At 38.1% G+C, this 13,245-nt stretch overlaps 1 protein-coding gene and 1 pseudogene across 1 annotated transcript; one reads left to right on the top strand and one right to left on the bottom strand.

The window, feature by feature from the left end:
* The first annotated feature begins 2,909 nt into the window (after positions 1-2,909).
* Positions 2,910-3,470, top strand: LOC145937868 (uncharacterized). Its single transcript, XM_083041230.1, has one exon. The coding sequence runs from the start codon at positions 2,910-2,912 to the stop codon at positions 3,468-3,470; it is 561 nt and encodes a 186-aa protein (XP_082897356.1).
* A 6,260-nt stretch (positions 3,471-9,730) lies between these two features.
* On the bottom strand, positions 9,731-12,767 carry LOC145937650 (uncharacterized; annotated as a pseudogene).
* Positions 12,768-13,245: the final 478 nt, after the last annotated feature.

The raw sequence follows: 13,245 nt of genomic DNA, 5'->3' as shown, positions 1-13,245 counted from the left end.
CCGTAGCGCAGAATTCCGTCCTCGGATGGATAATATCAGGCCCTCGCGTTTAATGACAGTCTGTCTCACTCATCCTCCGATGCCTCACCAGCCGAGCGACATTCTGCCAATCTCACTGTGTATCATTGCACGCCCTTGAACTCCCTCGCAGAAGAAATTCATAGATTTTAGGAGATCGAGGAATTCCCTCATTCTCGCTCTCTCACGCCGTCGGAAGAGCAGTGCGAGGCACATTTCAGTGCTACGCATTCACGTCAAACCGATGGCAGATATATCGTAAGACTACCTTTTAAACAGGATCCTTCTCTTGATATCGGCCGGTCGCGATTCTCAGCCGAACGATTATACAATTCATTATTACGTCGATTTCGCGTGCAACCGAAGCTGCAAAATGAATATTGCGAATTTATGCGCGAATATGAGTTGCTCGATCACATGAGTCCCGCGCCAACATCTGATTCGCTGAGTCAACGCGTTTATATTCCGCACCATCCGGTGATTCGTGAGGATAGTGCCACGACGCACTTACGCGTCGTATTCAATGCGTCGAGCCTTACATCGAACGGTTCGTCGTTAAACGACCATTTGTTTGCCGGTCCGAAACTGCGAACGGATTTGCCCGCGATTCTATTGCAATGGCGTCATTTCAAATTTGTCTATACTGCCGATATAGCAAAAATGAATAGGCAGATATTGGTCGATCAGCAAGATATTAATTATTAACGCATTCTTTGGAAGGGTGAATCCGACGAGCCCATCGATTATCAACTACTCACCGTTACGTACGGTATGAAATGCGCCCCGTTCCTCGCGCTTCGCGTTCTCAGATGTTTAATCAATGACGACGGGCATCGATTTCCACTCGCTATTCCGATTCTATGCGATCAAACTTACGTTGACGACGTACTATTCGGCGGAGATAATGTAACCGTTTTGCGAGAATCTCGAGATCAACTCGTCGCGCTTTTACGGTGTGGAAAATTCGAAGTACGCAAATGGGCTAGCAACTCACCGATTTTCCTGGCAGATATCGATCCGTCGAATCATGGCCTTGCATGTGACAAACAAATTTCAACCGACGACAGGGTGAATGTTCTCGGAATCGTTTGGAATCCCGCGCGCGATATATTCCAGTTTAAGGAATCCCTAGTTGATTCTATTCCGCGAAGCAAACGTTCGATCCTATCAACAATCGCGAAATTGTACGATCCATTAGGGTGAGTTACCCCCGTCACCGTTTCGGCGAAAGTCTATATGCAACAACTTTGGCGCCTTCAAGTTTCATGGGACGACGTCATTCCCGAGCCTCTTCTAAATAAATGGAGCGTCATCTACTCTAAACTCTCTCATTTGAATGATCTACAGATTGCGCGATGGATCGGGCTTCAAAAAGATAGGTTGCATATCGAGCTTCACGGCTTTGCCGATCCATTAACGCTCGCGTATGCCGCGTCAGTATTTAAAGGTCATTTCTGCTTCTGGCAACGTCGTTGTCTCATTGCTTGTTGGCAAATCCAAGGTAGCTCCGATTGCTTCGCTGACCATTCCTCGTCTCGAATTGTCCGCGGCATTCCTTCTTGTCCGTCTTGTAAATTTTGTTCGAAATTCACTCGCGATTAAAACCGTTCCATGCATCTGTTGGACTGACTCTACAATCGTGCTGACTTGGTTGCGTTCTCATTTATCTCGGTGGAAAACCTTTGTTGTCAATCGAGTTAACGAGATTCAGACGAGGTTGCCAGACGCCGAATGGCGTTATGTGCCTACTGAAGACAACCCCGCGGACTGCGCGTCCCGAGGATTGTTCGGAGACGAAATTCTCAATCACGCCCTTTGGTGGCAAGGGCTCCAATCTTCAAGAGAAAACTGGCCTCAAGAACCCGCTTCTCGATCTATCGACTCTCATCCGGAAGAGAAAGTTGTCTCTTTGCAGATCTCGGCGCCATTAGTTCAATGGGATTTGGCATCGAGAAGTATCTCGATCATGGCCAAAACTGATTCGCATTACAGCATATCTTTTCAAATTTATTCACTCCTGTTGACGTCTCCAATTTGATTCGAACTCTATTGCATCGCAAACGAAAGCTCTGTCTTCATTCCAATGCTGCACTGTAAAGACATTTTGGATTAAAAGAATCTAGTTCGAACTCTTCTCCGACGAAATCCGCATGTTAACGAATAACCAAAATGTATCCTCAAAAAGTTCACTTATCGCTCTTAGGCCTTTTTTAGACCATGATGGCATCTTGCGTGTGGGGGGCCGCTTACGTCACGCTCCTATGCCATATCGTGTGCGACACCCGATCCTTTTGACATCGCATTCATTAGTACAACTCATAGTTTTACAAGCACATATTCGAGGCTTACACGGAGGACCCCAACTCACCCTTAATATACTCCGCCAAGAGTTTTGGATTATTCGAACGCGGAGCTTCGTCAAAGTCGTGTACACAATTGTAGTTTGTGTTCGAGAGCGAGCTGCAATCCCAGTGCAATTAATGGGAGATCTCCCATCAATGCGAGTTTCTCCTCTCCCTCGGAGTTTTTCTCACTGCGGCCTTGATTATGCCGGGCCTGTTAAGGTCCGAGCATAATCTGCAGGCCGAGGAATCACATCACGAAAGGCCTACATTGCTTTATTCATTTGTTTGGCTACACGAGCTATTCATTTAGAGCTCGTTGGAGATTATTCTACTCAATCATTTCTCAATGCTTATCTACGGTTTTGTTCACGTCGAGGTCTTCCGCAAATAATGTATTCTGATAACGGAACCACTTCCGTTGGCGCTGAGAAAGAGTTAACTCTCGCCTATCGAGCTGCAATCCGCGATTCAGACTTTTTAAATAAAATCGCCTGTGATAATGTATCGTGGCAATTTATTCCACCGTCTGCGCCGCATTTCGGAGGAATGTGGGAGGCTGGAGTTCGCAGTGTGAAACATCACCTGCGTCGCGTTTTAGGTGAAAATACACTTTCCTTTGAAGAGTTCATCACTCTTCTGTGTAAAGTTGAGGCATGCCTGGATTCGCGTTCGATTGCTCCATTATCAGATTCGTTTGATGACTATGAAAGTCTGACTCCGGGGCAATTTTTGATTGGCTCAGCTCTCACCACCCCTCCTGAACCATCTCTACTTCATTTAGAGGAAAATCGATTGTCTCGTTGGCAACTCATTCGCCACCTAATCGAGCGTTTCTGGAAACTGTGGACCAATGATTATGTGAATACATTGCAACAGCGAAGTAAATGGCGAAAGCTTCAACCTTCAATCAAAGTCGGACAACTCGTTTTACTACGAAACGCGAATATACCTCCCTGCAAGTGGGAGCTCGGACGTGTCACGCAGCTTCACCCCGGCGCCGATGGTCTTACTCGAGTCGTCACCGTGAAGACCGCCACCTCTAAGTATAAGCGTCCGATCGGGAAATTGTGTCTCTTACTTGTACAAAGTAAAGCGACCGCCGAATAATGTATTCATGTATACGCAATTTTTGTTCTTATCTCTTAGATTTAAGTTTGCGTTCAATTTAAGCTAGTTTTAATTTAGTTAGTTCAATCTCATTCAATTTCCGTTACCAAATCATTACGTTATGGCAGGCGGCCGTTAATTTTCTTTTGTACTAGTGCTAGTGTTTAGAAGATTATTTTGAAACCTACATTTCAAGGCAGGCAGTATGTTCGAGATTCTATTCTATTTAATAAATTTAAGGAATTTAAGAATTTCACGTTCGCCACATGTTGCGGGATGAGTGTGAGAGAGAGCAAACGCGCTCGCCTGCTCTCACTCCCTCGCTCTCTCGCTTCGCTTCTAGAGCAGATTGCGCGCGCCACGACAGGCTTCGGAGAGCCGCGTTCTCTCGACCGCTCACGGGCAGCCGCCACGCGAGCAAAACAAACGGCTTTGTCCTCCGACTTTCGAGAGGGCCCGATATTCTTTGTCGCAAGACCAATATTTGTTTGTTCTCATGTTAGAGAACTCTCTCGAAGGTCGGAAGGATAAAGCCGTCGGCCCGTTACCGCCGATTTCGAACCACTAGTCTAGAAGCCTTTCGCGCTCGCGGATCTAGATATTCTCTGTACTGTTGGACTTTACGCGGATTCGTTGCTAATCTTTCGGTTGCCGCTCGGTTTCCGTCGCGTTGCACTCCGCGCACTGACTCTTGTAATTATTCTTGTACAAATCAATATACTGTCTGTTACCGTCTATCACTGATTACCGCTTCTTCTCACATTTCACTGACCACTTGACGTCGCACTTTTTCGAGCCGCCACTTCCATACTGAACACCACGCGATCACTGCGCGCCGCTCTATTTACATTTTTTGTTAATCTTGCTCGCGTTCAACGACGGCCTTACATGCTGTAATCTGCTTTTTCCGAAATCTCGTGATTTCGACGAGCCAATCAGATCATTTTAGTTTATTGTGCCTCTATAAAATTCGTACTGTCGGTCGTATATTCCAGTCAGTCTAGCGCCTGCTACCGCCTGCCAAGCACTCGATTTAGGCGTTCACGACGCGTTCATCTCATTTTGCAAGTTAAGATCCGCGGCAGCTTATTGCGATTATCTCAATTGGCAATCGGATCTGACTGCAGCTCTCGCGCCTGACAATCACCATCTATTACTTGTATAAAACCCCAGCGGGCAACCTCGCTATCACCGTTAGTTCGGAAAGTGCAACGAACGTTGTGCATGAATACTATAATGAGAGTGCGTTATATGTCGAGTGAACGGCAGTCTCAAACATTGTAAATTATTTTCTCTGACGTTAGAACTTTAGTGCTACTTATTGTGACTTCTTTAAACTTGGTATAAAACACTAAAGGGTTGTTTATCGAACACACCGAATCAATATTCTATTTTGTGTGCTCTTGCAAGTCCTTCAGTGAATCGGCGGATTCACGTCACACAAGCTCCTCGCTCAGCGCTGGGCGGATTCAGCATTCCTTTGCGTGCGATAAAATACAAGATCGCGCCTCCGACAATGACATATGATAAAAATATTTTATTTGTGCATTTTATTTTCTTGGCTCGTTTCTGTGCTCGGTTTCCATTGTCTGTTCTCAGGTTTTCATTTGCAAAGATATTATTAATTTTATTATAAATTAACATTATTAATATTTTTTGAAATTCTTAAATAGCTTACTTTTGATGTGTTATTAATATATTCTTATTAATACACTTTGCAAAAATATGTGAAATCCGTAAAAAAGACATCACACATGTAAAAAAAAGCGCTAAGTATATCTTTCGTCAGCCAAAATAGTTCTTTGCAAAAATTAGTTGTCATCAAAAATATTATCTTCTCAAAAATTATATTTATAGCCAAAATAATCCTTTACAAAAATTAATCACCATCAAAAATATACTCTCAAAAATTATATTTTGTTTTTATTAATAATATGAGAAAAAAGTTTAAAATATTAGCGTCAAAAAGTAGTAAAATCAAAATATCGCGCTAAGTAAATGAAAACCAGCCAAAATTGTTTTTCACAAAAATTAATCGCCATCAAAAATATTGTTTTCTCCAAAATTATATATTTATAAATTATCTTATTTTTATTAATAACACGAGAAAAAAATACAAGGCACAAAAGATTAAATTTAGAAAATTAAAAAATTTTAAGTTATAAAAATAAAAACTAAAGAATTGAAGTAAAAATATAAAAGTAAAAAAATTTTATGTGCAAAAATTACTTAGCGCTGTTTTTGTAAAGTTATACAAAAACTTAACATGAACAAAATAAAATACAAATTAAAATTCAGACTAACAATAAGCCTTTGACTGCGGTACGCTGTAACAGAAAACCATAAGCATTACATGGCTTGATATTCGCATAACGCTGAGACTAACTGAACGCATTGTTATACATGTATAAAACATGTTATGTATGTAATGTGACATACAACGTGTAATAATTGTCATATTTAACAGACTCAACAATTGGACAACATTAAGTTTAGTAAAACAATAAATGTGTACAGAGCAAAATTATTGGGTACTTATACACCGACCAAAATTATATCACCTTTCGATTTTTTAAACATAATTTGTTTTAAAGTGCATGGATCTTTATCAAATTGTAATATGTTTTGATGGTAGGTATAGCTTATTGAACAAATAATTTTTCATCAAATAATGAACAATAATTTATGAAAAATTAATTTTATTTAAAATCTTTAAAATATGTTAAATTTAATAATAAACTTTAAATTATTATAACAAGTATAAATGCTTTGAAAATGAACAACGAATCCATAATTTATATTGTAAGACAATAAATTTAACTATTACTAGATTCAGACTGTAAAAACAATTGCTGCAGCACGAAAAACAAAAAAAACGCACAAAGATGCGATTTTGGAAAAATTAATAAAAAATTCGAAAATCATGATGTATTTTGTTAAATCTCATTACACTATAGATACAAGGTACACTTGCCACCAGGTGTCTACTATAAAATTTTGACGCATTTTAACAAAAGTTATATTAAAAAAACATAAAGGTGATATAATTTTGGCCGGTACTGTGCATGCTTTTCGTATATATTAATTAATGATATATACATATATGCAGAGAAGATTATACATGCAGAGTGTATCACAAGTCACGCTCTATCTTTGAAGAATGAATTAATAAAATAAAAATAAGTCGAAAATAAAGATTGACAAAAATTTACGTTTGAGCCTTCTTTAAAGACTTATAATCAAATAATCGAAAAATTGCTGTGGATTATTATTTTCATTTAAAATAAAAGTTTGTAATTGTTGAGATTACAATAAATTAGTTATAATATTAATTATAACTAATAAATAAACAGAAAAGGTAGAATTACAAAAGATATTTAAATACTTTGTTGTTGTTTGTAACAAAAATTGTGATCTGCGAGACGCTAGAAATGCTAGAAATTAAAGCGTTTCATTGATCAATTATAACAAAATGAGTAAAAGTATATATGTATATGTATGTATATAAACATTTTGAAATTATTACATTATATGTATAATTTTACATATGTGTTCCGAATTCGGCTGAAAACGGCCGCGCGACTATAATATTTTGTTAATAGTCCTGCTTGGATCACGCGCTCCCGGTCCCTCCCCCCGCGCCCAGGTGGATCGAGTAGCTGGGAGCGCGGGGGCCGGAGGGCCCGGGCGCGCCGAGCCTAAGCGAAGGATTCCGCGAAATGCCGAATTCAGTCGCCTTTACGATTAACGAGAGACTACCTCTGTGTATAGCGAAATTCCCCGACCGATTTCGAGAAGCTTCGATCTCGCGATTTCTGAGCCTTGCGCTAGCCAGGCTAACTTTTGTTTGCGCGCTCGCGTGTGAATTTGTTAATTAGTTGTAGAGACTGTTGTTAATTTTAACAGTGACTATCGCGTGAAATAAACGTGTGTTAACAAGAGAGCCTATACTCTATCTCCTACTTTCTATCTATCTCTCTACCTTTCTCTCTTTCTAATGGTCTCTCTCTATCTTCCTTCTCTCTCGCGCTACCGGGCATTAAACGTGAATCCCGCTGCCAGATCATCCTTCGATCGGCAAGGGTGAAACAATATGTAACGTTTAAGTTTAAGTTAATTAAATAATTATTCATATATTTATTTAGAGATATAAATAATATATATATTTTTTATATATATTTCAGGGAATTTATTTTATTATTATATACATCATATATATGTAATAAATATATATGCATTATTATATATATATTATATATATTATAAACATTTTGAAATTAAATATTTATACATATGTATGACTATAGAAAATAATTCATCTAAATATTATCCATTATATTATAAAAATATCTTTATCATGATACAATGCTTTGAAGCATCTGTAATGTCTCCCTAGTCGTGATCACAATTTCAAAATGGATATTTGAAGCGTATTATTTTGATTATAATTCTTTCCAAAGAAGGCTCAAATATAATTTTGTTATTCTAATTTCGTTATTCTTTAGTTTCGTTCTTTAGTTTCGACTTATTTTGACTTTACCTATTCATTCTTCAAGAATGGGTTGTGACTTATGATACCTCCTGTATATTATACCTTGTTATGTATTAAAGTAACTTTACTTTTGGCGGTAATGTATTTTTCGGTTATCGTGTCAGTTTTGATCTTCTTGGATCGTGTGCGAATGTCCGACGATATAGAGATTACGTTCTTAGATTTTTGAATCTTTTTTCTTTGTTTGGATTTGCAACTCTCCGTAGATATGGTTATTGCCTCTTCGGCAGTTCTCTTGATCGTGCTGCTTCGTAGAGAATAAATGCTTTTTTTGGAAACACGAGTGCTCGACGATAGAGTGATTACATCTTGCTCCGTACTTTTCTTTAGCGCTTGAAGTCTTAAGCGCTCCGAAAATCTCCTGGGTTGGACGGGACTAACAGGGCGAATAACAGTAACGGAAGTTTTTCTTTTTTACCTCTTTTGTTTGGTTTTGAAATAGAAAATTCCGAAACTACTTCGGGTATAGATGGCTCGGTAACCTCTTGTGGTAAAGACTCCGGAACTACTTCAAGAGGTTCTGAAATTTCTTGGATTGCAGAAGGCTTCGGAAATGCTTTTTTTTTTAATGGTCAGGGCTCTATGTACGGGACCGTTTCCTTTGAAAAACTCAGGATTGCGTCACTATTAAGGGAATGCTGAAGTCACAGCCGAACTCCAACGGAATAGCGCCCTCATCTTAGCGCAATTAAAATTGTCGATAATTACCGACAATTCTAATTCCGCTCTTATCGACAGTAATTTTTATTATTAAATTTACATTTACAAAACTACATCATTGTACCTTGTGCACAATAAATAGCAAAAATAATAAAAAAAATATTAGGAATATAAATATTATTAGGAATAAGAATTATTTTTAAATAATAAAATCGAAAAGACTAATAAAAATACAAATTCGGTAATGTATAAAGGAGTAGTAAAACCTAATAAGCTAGTAAGCTTTTTATACTCGAATTTGTATTTGTATATTAGTGTTTTTTCGATTTTATTATTTTAAAATAATTCCTATTTGTAATATTTAGTATTTATTCCTAATAATTTCTCTATTGTGTGCCTAACAGACGCGTCTGTCGATAGCTGCGTCGTCGCATGTAAAGAAACGACGCTCGCACTTATTTTTTCCTCTCTCTCTCTCTCTCTCTCTCTCTCTCTCTCTCTCTCTCTCTCTCTCTCTCTCTCTCTCTCTCTCTCTCTCTCTCTCTCTCTCTCTCTCTCTCTCTCTCTCTCTCTCTCTCTCTCCCTCCCTCCCTCCCTCCCTCCCTCCCTCCTCCCTCTCTCCCTCTCTCTCCCTCCCTCTCCCTCCCTCTCCCTCCCTCTCCCTCCCTCCCTCCCTCCCTCTCTCTCTCTCTCTCTCTCTCTCTCTCTCTCTCTCTCTCTCTCTCTCTCTCTCTCTCTCTCTCTCTCTCTCTCTCTCTCTCTCTCTCTCTCACTCTGGTTCTATAAAGAGAAAGAAGGATAGAATGAGCCCCGTCCGCCGCCCATTCTCGTGAGACGCAACCAACAAATTTAGTTTTCGTCTCTCCGTAGAGATTCTAATTTATGCACATGTAAATGCATCTTTTTCTTTAGAAAAAAATGTTATTTTTTGTATACATGCAGTAACAAATGCACTGTATTTTATCTCTCAAATTTATCACAGTACATAATATCAATTATGAGTTGAAAAATCTTATAATTGATTTGTTTATGATGCGATAACAATAATTTATTTTCTTTGGAAAAGCGACAATTTATCATTTTCTATAATGGTAAGAAAATGACGCTCATGCGCTCGACGTCACGAGAATATGTTTCCTCACAAGGATTTTTTCCCAAAACTATATCTGCGGCGAAGGCCGCAGCGTAAATTCCACAACACAAATTATTCGGTTGTGTTTGCATTTTTTCAAAAATTATATCATTTACGTTTATTTTAGGAAAACGTTTGTGAATATAATTTTTTTCCTTCGCTGCCAATTTTTCGTATGTACAGTTGGGTATGCTGTCATACACGCGAAGTTTTGTGCCGTCGAAAAAAATGCATCGCCAGTGATCAGTACAATTCCCTCCAATGATTTGTAAGCTTTTGCCAGTATAATTGGCTGTAATCAGTTCTGGGAATTCTATGTACTGAACGCTTTGCGTTTCGAAACAAGAAGTTTCTCTAACGATGCGTAAGAATCTATCTAACGATTCATCGTTGAGTTTGTTCTGTGCAGGCAAAACATTCGCTTCCACCAAATAAAGAGGAGCAATTGTATCATCCAAAACTTTTCGACGTTTCGCTATTTCATCTTTAGTCAGTCTTCGTTTATTCTTTGAATAACTGACTAAGACGCAATCTTGCTCTGTATCAATCAAAACAGCAGTATTTGTCACGTCTGTTAGCAAAACGTTATTTTTAAATTGTTTGCTTTCTTGTTCAATATCTTTTTTTTCTATACCATTTTTTTCTATAGTTTGCAGCTTGCTAATTTTCTTTTTAGACGCTTTTTCTTGAGCATCTATTATATATTCTGGGTTTCTAATCGGCATATGCCTATTATGACGGCTATCCAAGATTTCTGGAACCATACAGTCATGATAAAAACGTATTAGAAAAGGCAGCATTTGATTTTCCCAAAAGTTTTTGTCTCTATTGATTATTATAGTTTTTAAGCTTTTGGGGGTCCATATAGCAAATATGCAATAATTTCGCTGCGTTATATTCAACTGCCCTTGAATTTGATAAAAGAATCGATGATTTCGATTCATTTTATCATTATTTTTTTTGTCAAATATACCTTTTAGTAAAGGCAATTTTTGTACTGCTTCATCAGCCGTAAAATTCTCAGCTGATAGAGGACATTTTATCTCCACTAGACTATCTTCATCAATAAGTCCATCGGGAGAAGCACCCAAGCATGGATTGTCATTATCAATAAACAATCCACATGGTTTAATTATTTTATTTATTTTTGCAGCCAACTCTATCCTGGCAACTTCCTCCTTATCGCGACCATTTTTAGTGGTTGCAGTGTCAATGTGTGGAGGATACAAAATGCTTTTCACAGTCGCTGCACAAGACGTTGTTGGTCTCATGCGACATACGGTTCCAAAATGGGATGCCGTTAGCATTTCTCTTCTCAGTGAATGCCACAACTCACATTCACTTTGGCCTCTTGTCTCGTGTTCAATTTTTTGCCTGTTTATTGCATTTTCCGCCAACTTTTCTAAGTGATTTATTTCAAGTTGTTTATATGCATCTAATGGAAGATCAGGCTTTTGTGATTGTGGGCCATAATAAAGATCTGTTCCGATCTCTCTTTTGAATTTTTTAGGCCTGCCATGCATTTCTCGAGATTCTTTAGTTCTCAAAACCTTTTTTTTCGTCGGTTTTCCAAATTCTCGATAATCTGAGGAATATCCTTGTCCATGTTTTTATATACTTGCGAAAGAACTTCTTGACTATTATGTTGCGCAACAGCTCCCGCAATTCTAGCATTGTAAGAACCTCGTAGGCCGAAATTTATGCGCTTTCCACCTATTTCTTTGCAGATTATCGAATTAAACGCTTCTGCAGGATTATTTGTTAAATTTAATAACAAACTGTCGGAAGAAGCACTCAAGTACATGATAACACTCTCAATTTTTTGATATAAACCGTGCAATTTCAAATATGGCACATAATTTTTCTCACAGTTTTCTTTGCATATACGGCCGCGTTCTTTGCATCTTTTATGCTCACCAAAAATATGGGATGTTCAAAATATCTTTTTGTAATTCCATAGCTTTGCTATGCTGAGGTAAATTTTCTTTTTGCCGTAGAGCAGCTGTCTCTAGCACTTCTTTTCGTATTTTTAAAATGTTGTTTTTTACAACATTTCGTAGCTCTACAAAGCCACGTTTTCTTTTCTGTTTTGGCTGAACTGTCTCTGCAACAGTTTTCAGCTTTTTGCATAAATTGCGAAGCAAATGATTAGTGCATTCTATTTTTTTTATCATTTGTTCGCGATACGGTGCATTATTTTTTATAGACTGATATACATTGCTATCGCCATCAGCAATAACTGTTTTATATATCAGTCCATGCATTTCAAGGCTGCTTTTAAAACCTTCTACTATGGCGTCGCTTTCCATTTTTGTAGAACTAGCGTTGCGATCAAAATTTTTATAACATTTATGATTATATTTGGCTCCAGACCATTTTCTCCGCCCTGTCATACCGTACAAAATTTGTTGCGGATACCAATAAAGAGGACTTTTTTTGTGCGGTAACCAATTATGGCACCAACACCGGAAAGTGAATCGTAGGCGTTACCGTACGACCTCTTCATCCAACTACCATCCGCTACAACGGTAATATATGGAATGCCATTTATAATTTCATTCCTCTCGAGAGCGAGTTGCTTTTCGAGCTCGCCCGTCATTTTCATACTTTCTATGGCGGTTTTTTGAAAATCATCGACTATATTTTCTCGATTTTCTATATACCTCTTTTCAGTCATGCAGGGGATATTTAAACCCGCACAGAACTCTTCCAGTTGGGCGTAATCAATTCTAACTGTTACAGTTGTAAGTACAGCAGCTTTATTGCCATCCAACTTTGTAGGATCTTCTATGGGTTCTGACCATATGTTGGCTTTAGTGTTGCACATTTGACACTTGAAGCACAACTGTGTCAATAATCCACGGCTACAACACTTTACGAGTTTCCAATCTTTAAATTGGCACTCTATTCCTTTCATATGATTATCAAATACTTTGTGGATCTCATTCCTCATATAAGAAATGTCGACAATGCGACGGCCTTCAAACATGCATTCCTGGATACGATTTGGATCCAGGGGGCCATTATCGATAACAAAAGAATTGTTATCTTCACATTTATCAACACTTGTATAACACGTACCTGTATTTGGAGTTGACTCCAGGCATTGCATTGTTTGGATACAAGTTATCGAATCCATCGAATCGGGATTTAATTCCACCGATTTCTGATAATCGATGGATTCGTTACTAGTACCCATAGTAATGCTAATGCTCCTGGAGTCATTTGACTGTTGCGTACTGCTGTGCTTCAATAACTGCCACCTGTAAAGAAAAATAAATGGATTAATATTTTATAAAATATTGCTACAAGAAAATAAGATTTAATTTAATTATATATTTTATAGTCTTGAAAAAAGTCAATTATCTGAAAAATAACTGCAGTCTTTTGTTTATAAATTTTTATGCAATAAAGAAATTAACTATTATATA

Source organism: Prenolepis imparis, unplaced genomic scaffold (assembly GCF_030444845.1).
Source record: "Prenolepis imparis isolate NDT839.2.m4 unplaced genomic scaffold, iyPreImpa1.0 SCAF_6, whole genome shotgun sequence".
Lineage (NCBI taxonomy): Eukaryota > Metazoa > Arthropoda > Insecta > Hymenoptera > Formicidae > Prenolepis > Prenolepis imparis.
This window is presented reverse-complemented; position numbering and strand designations above follow the sequence as displayed.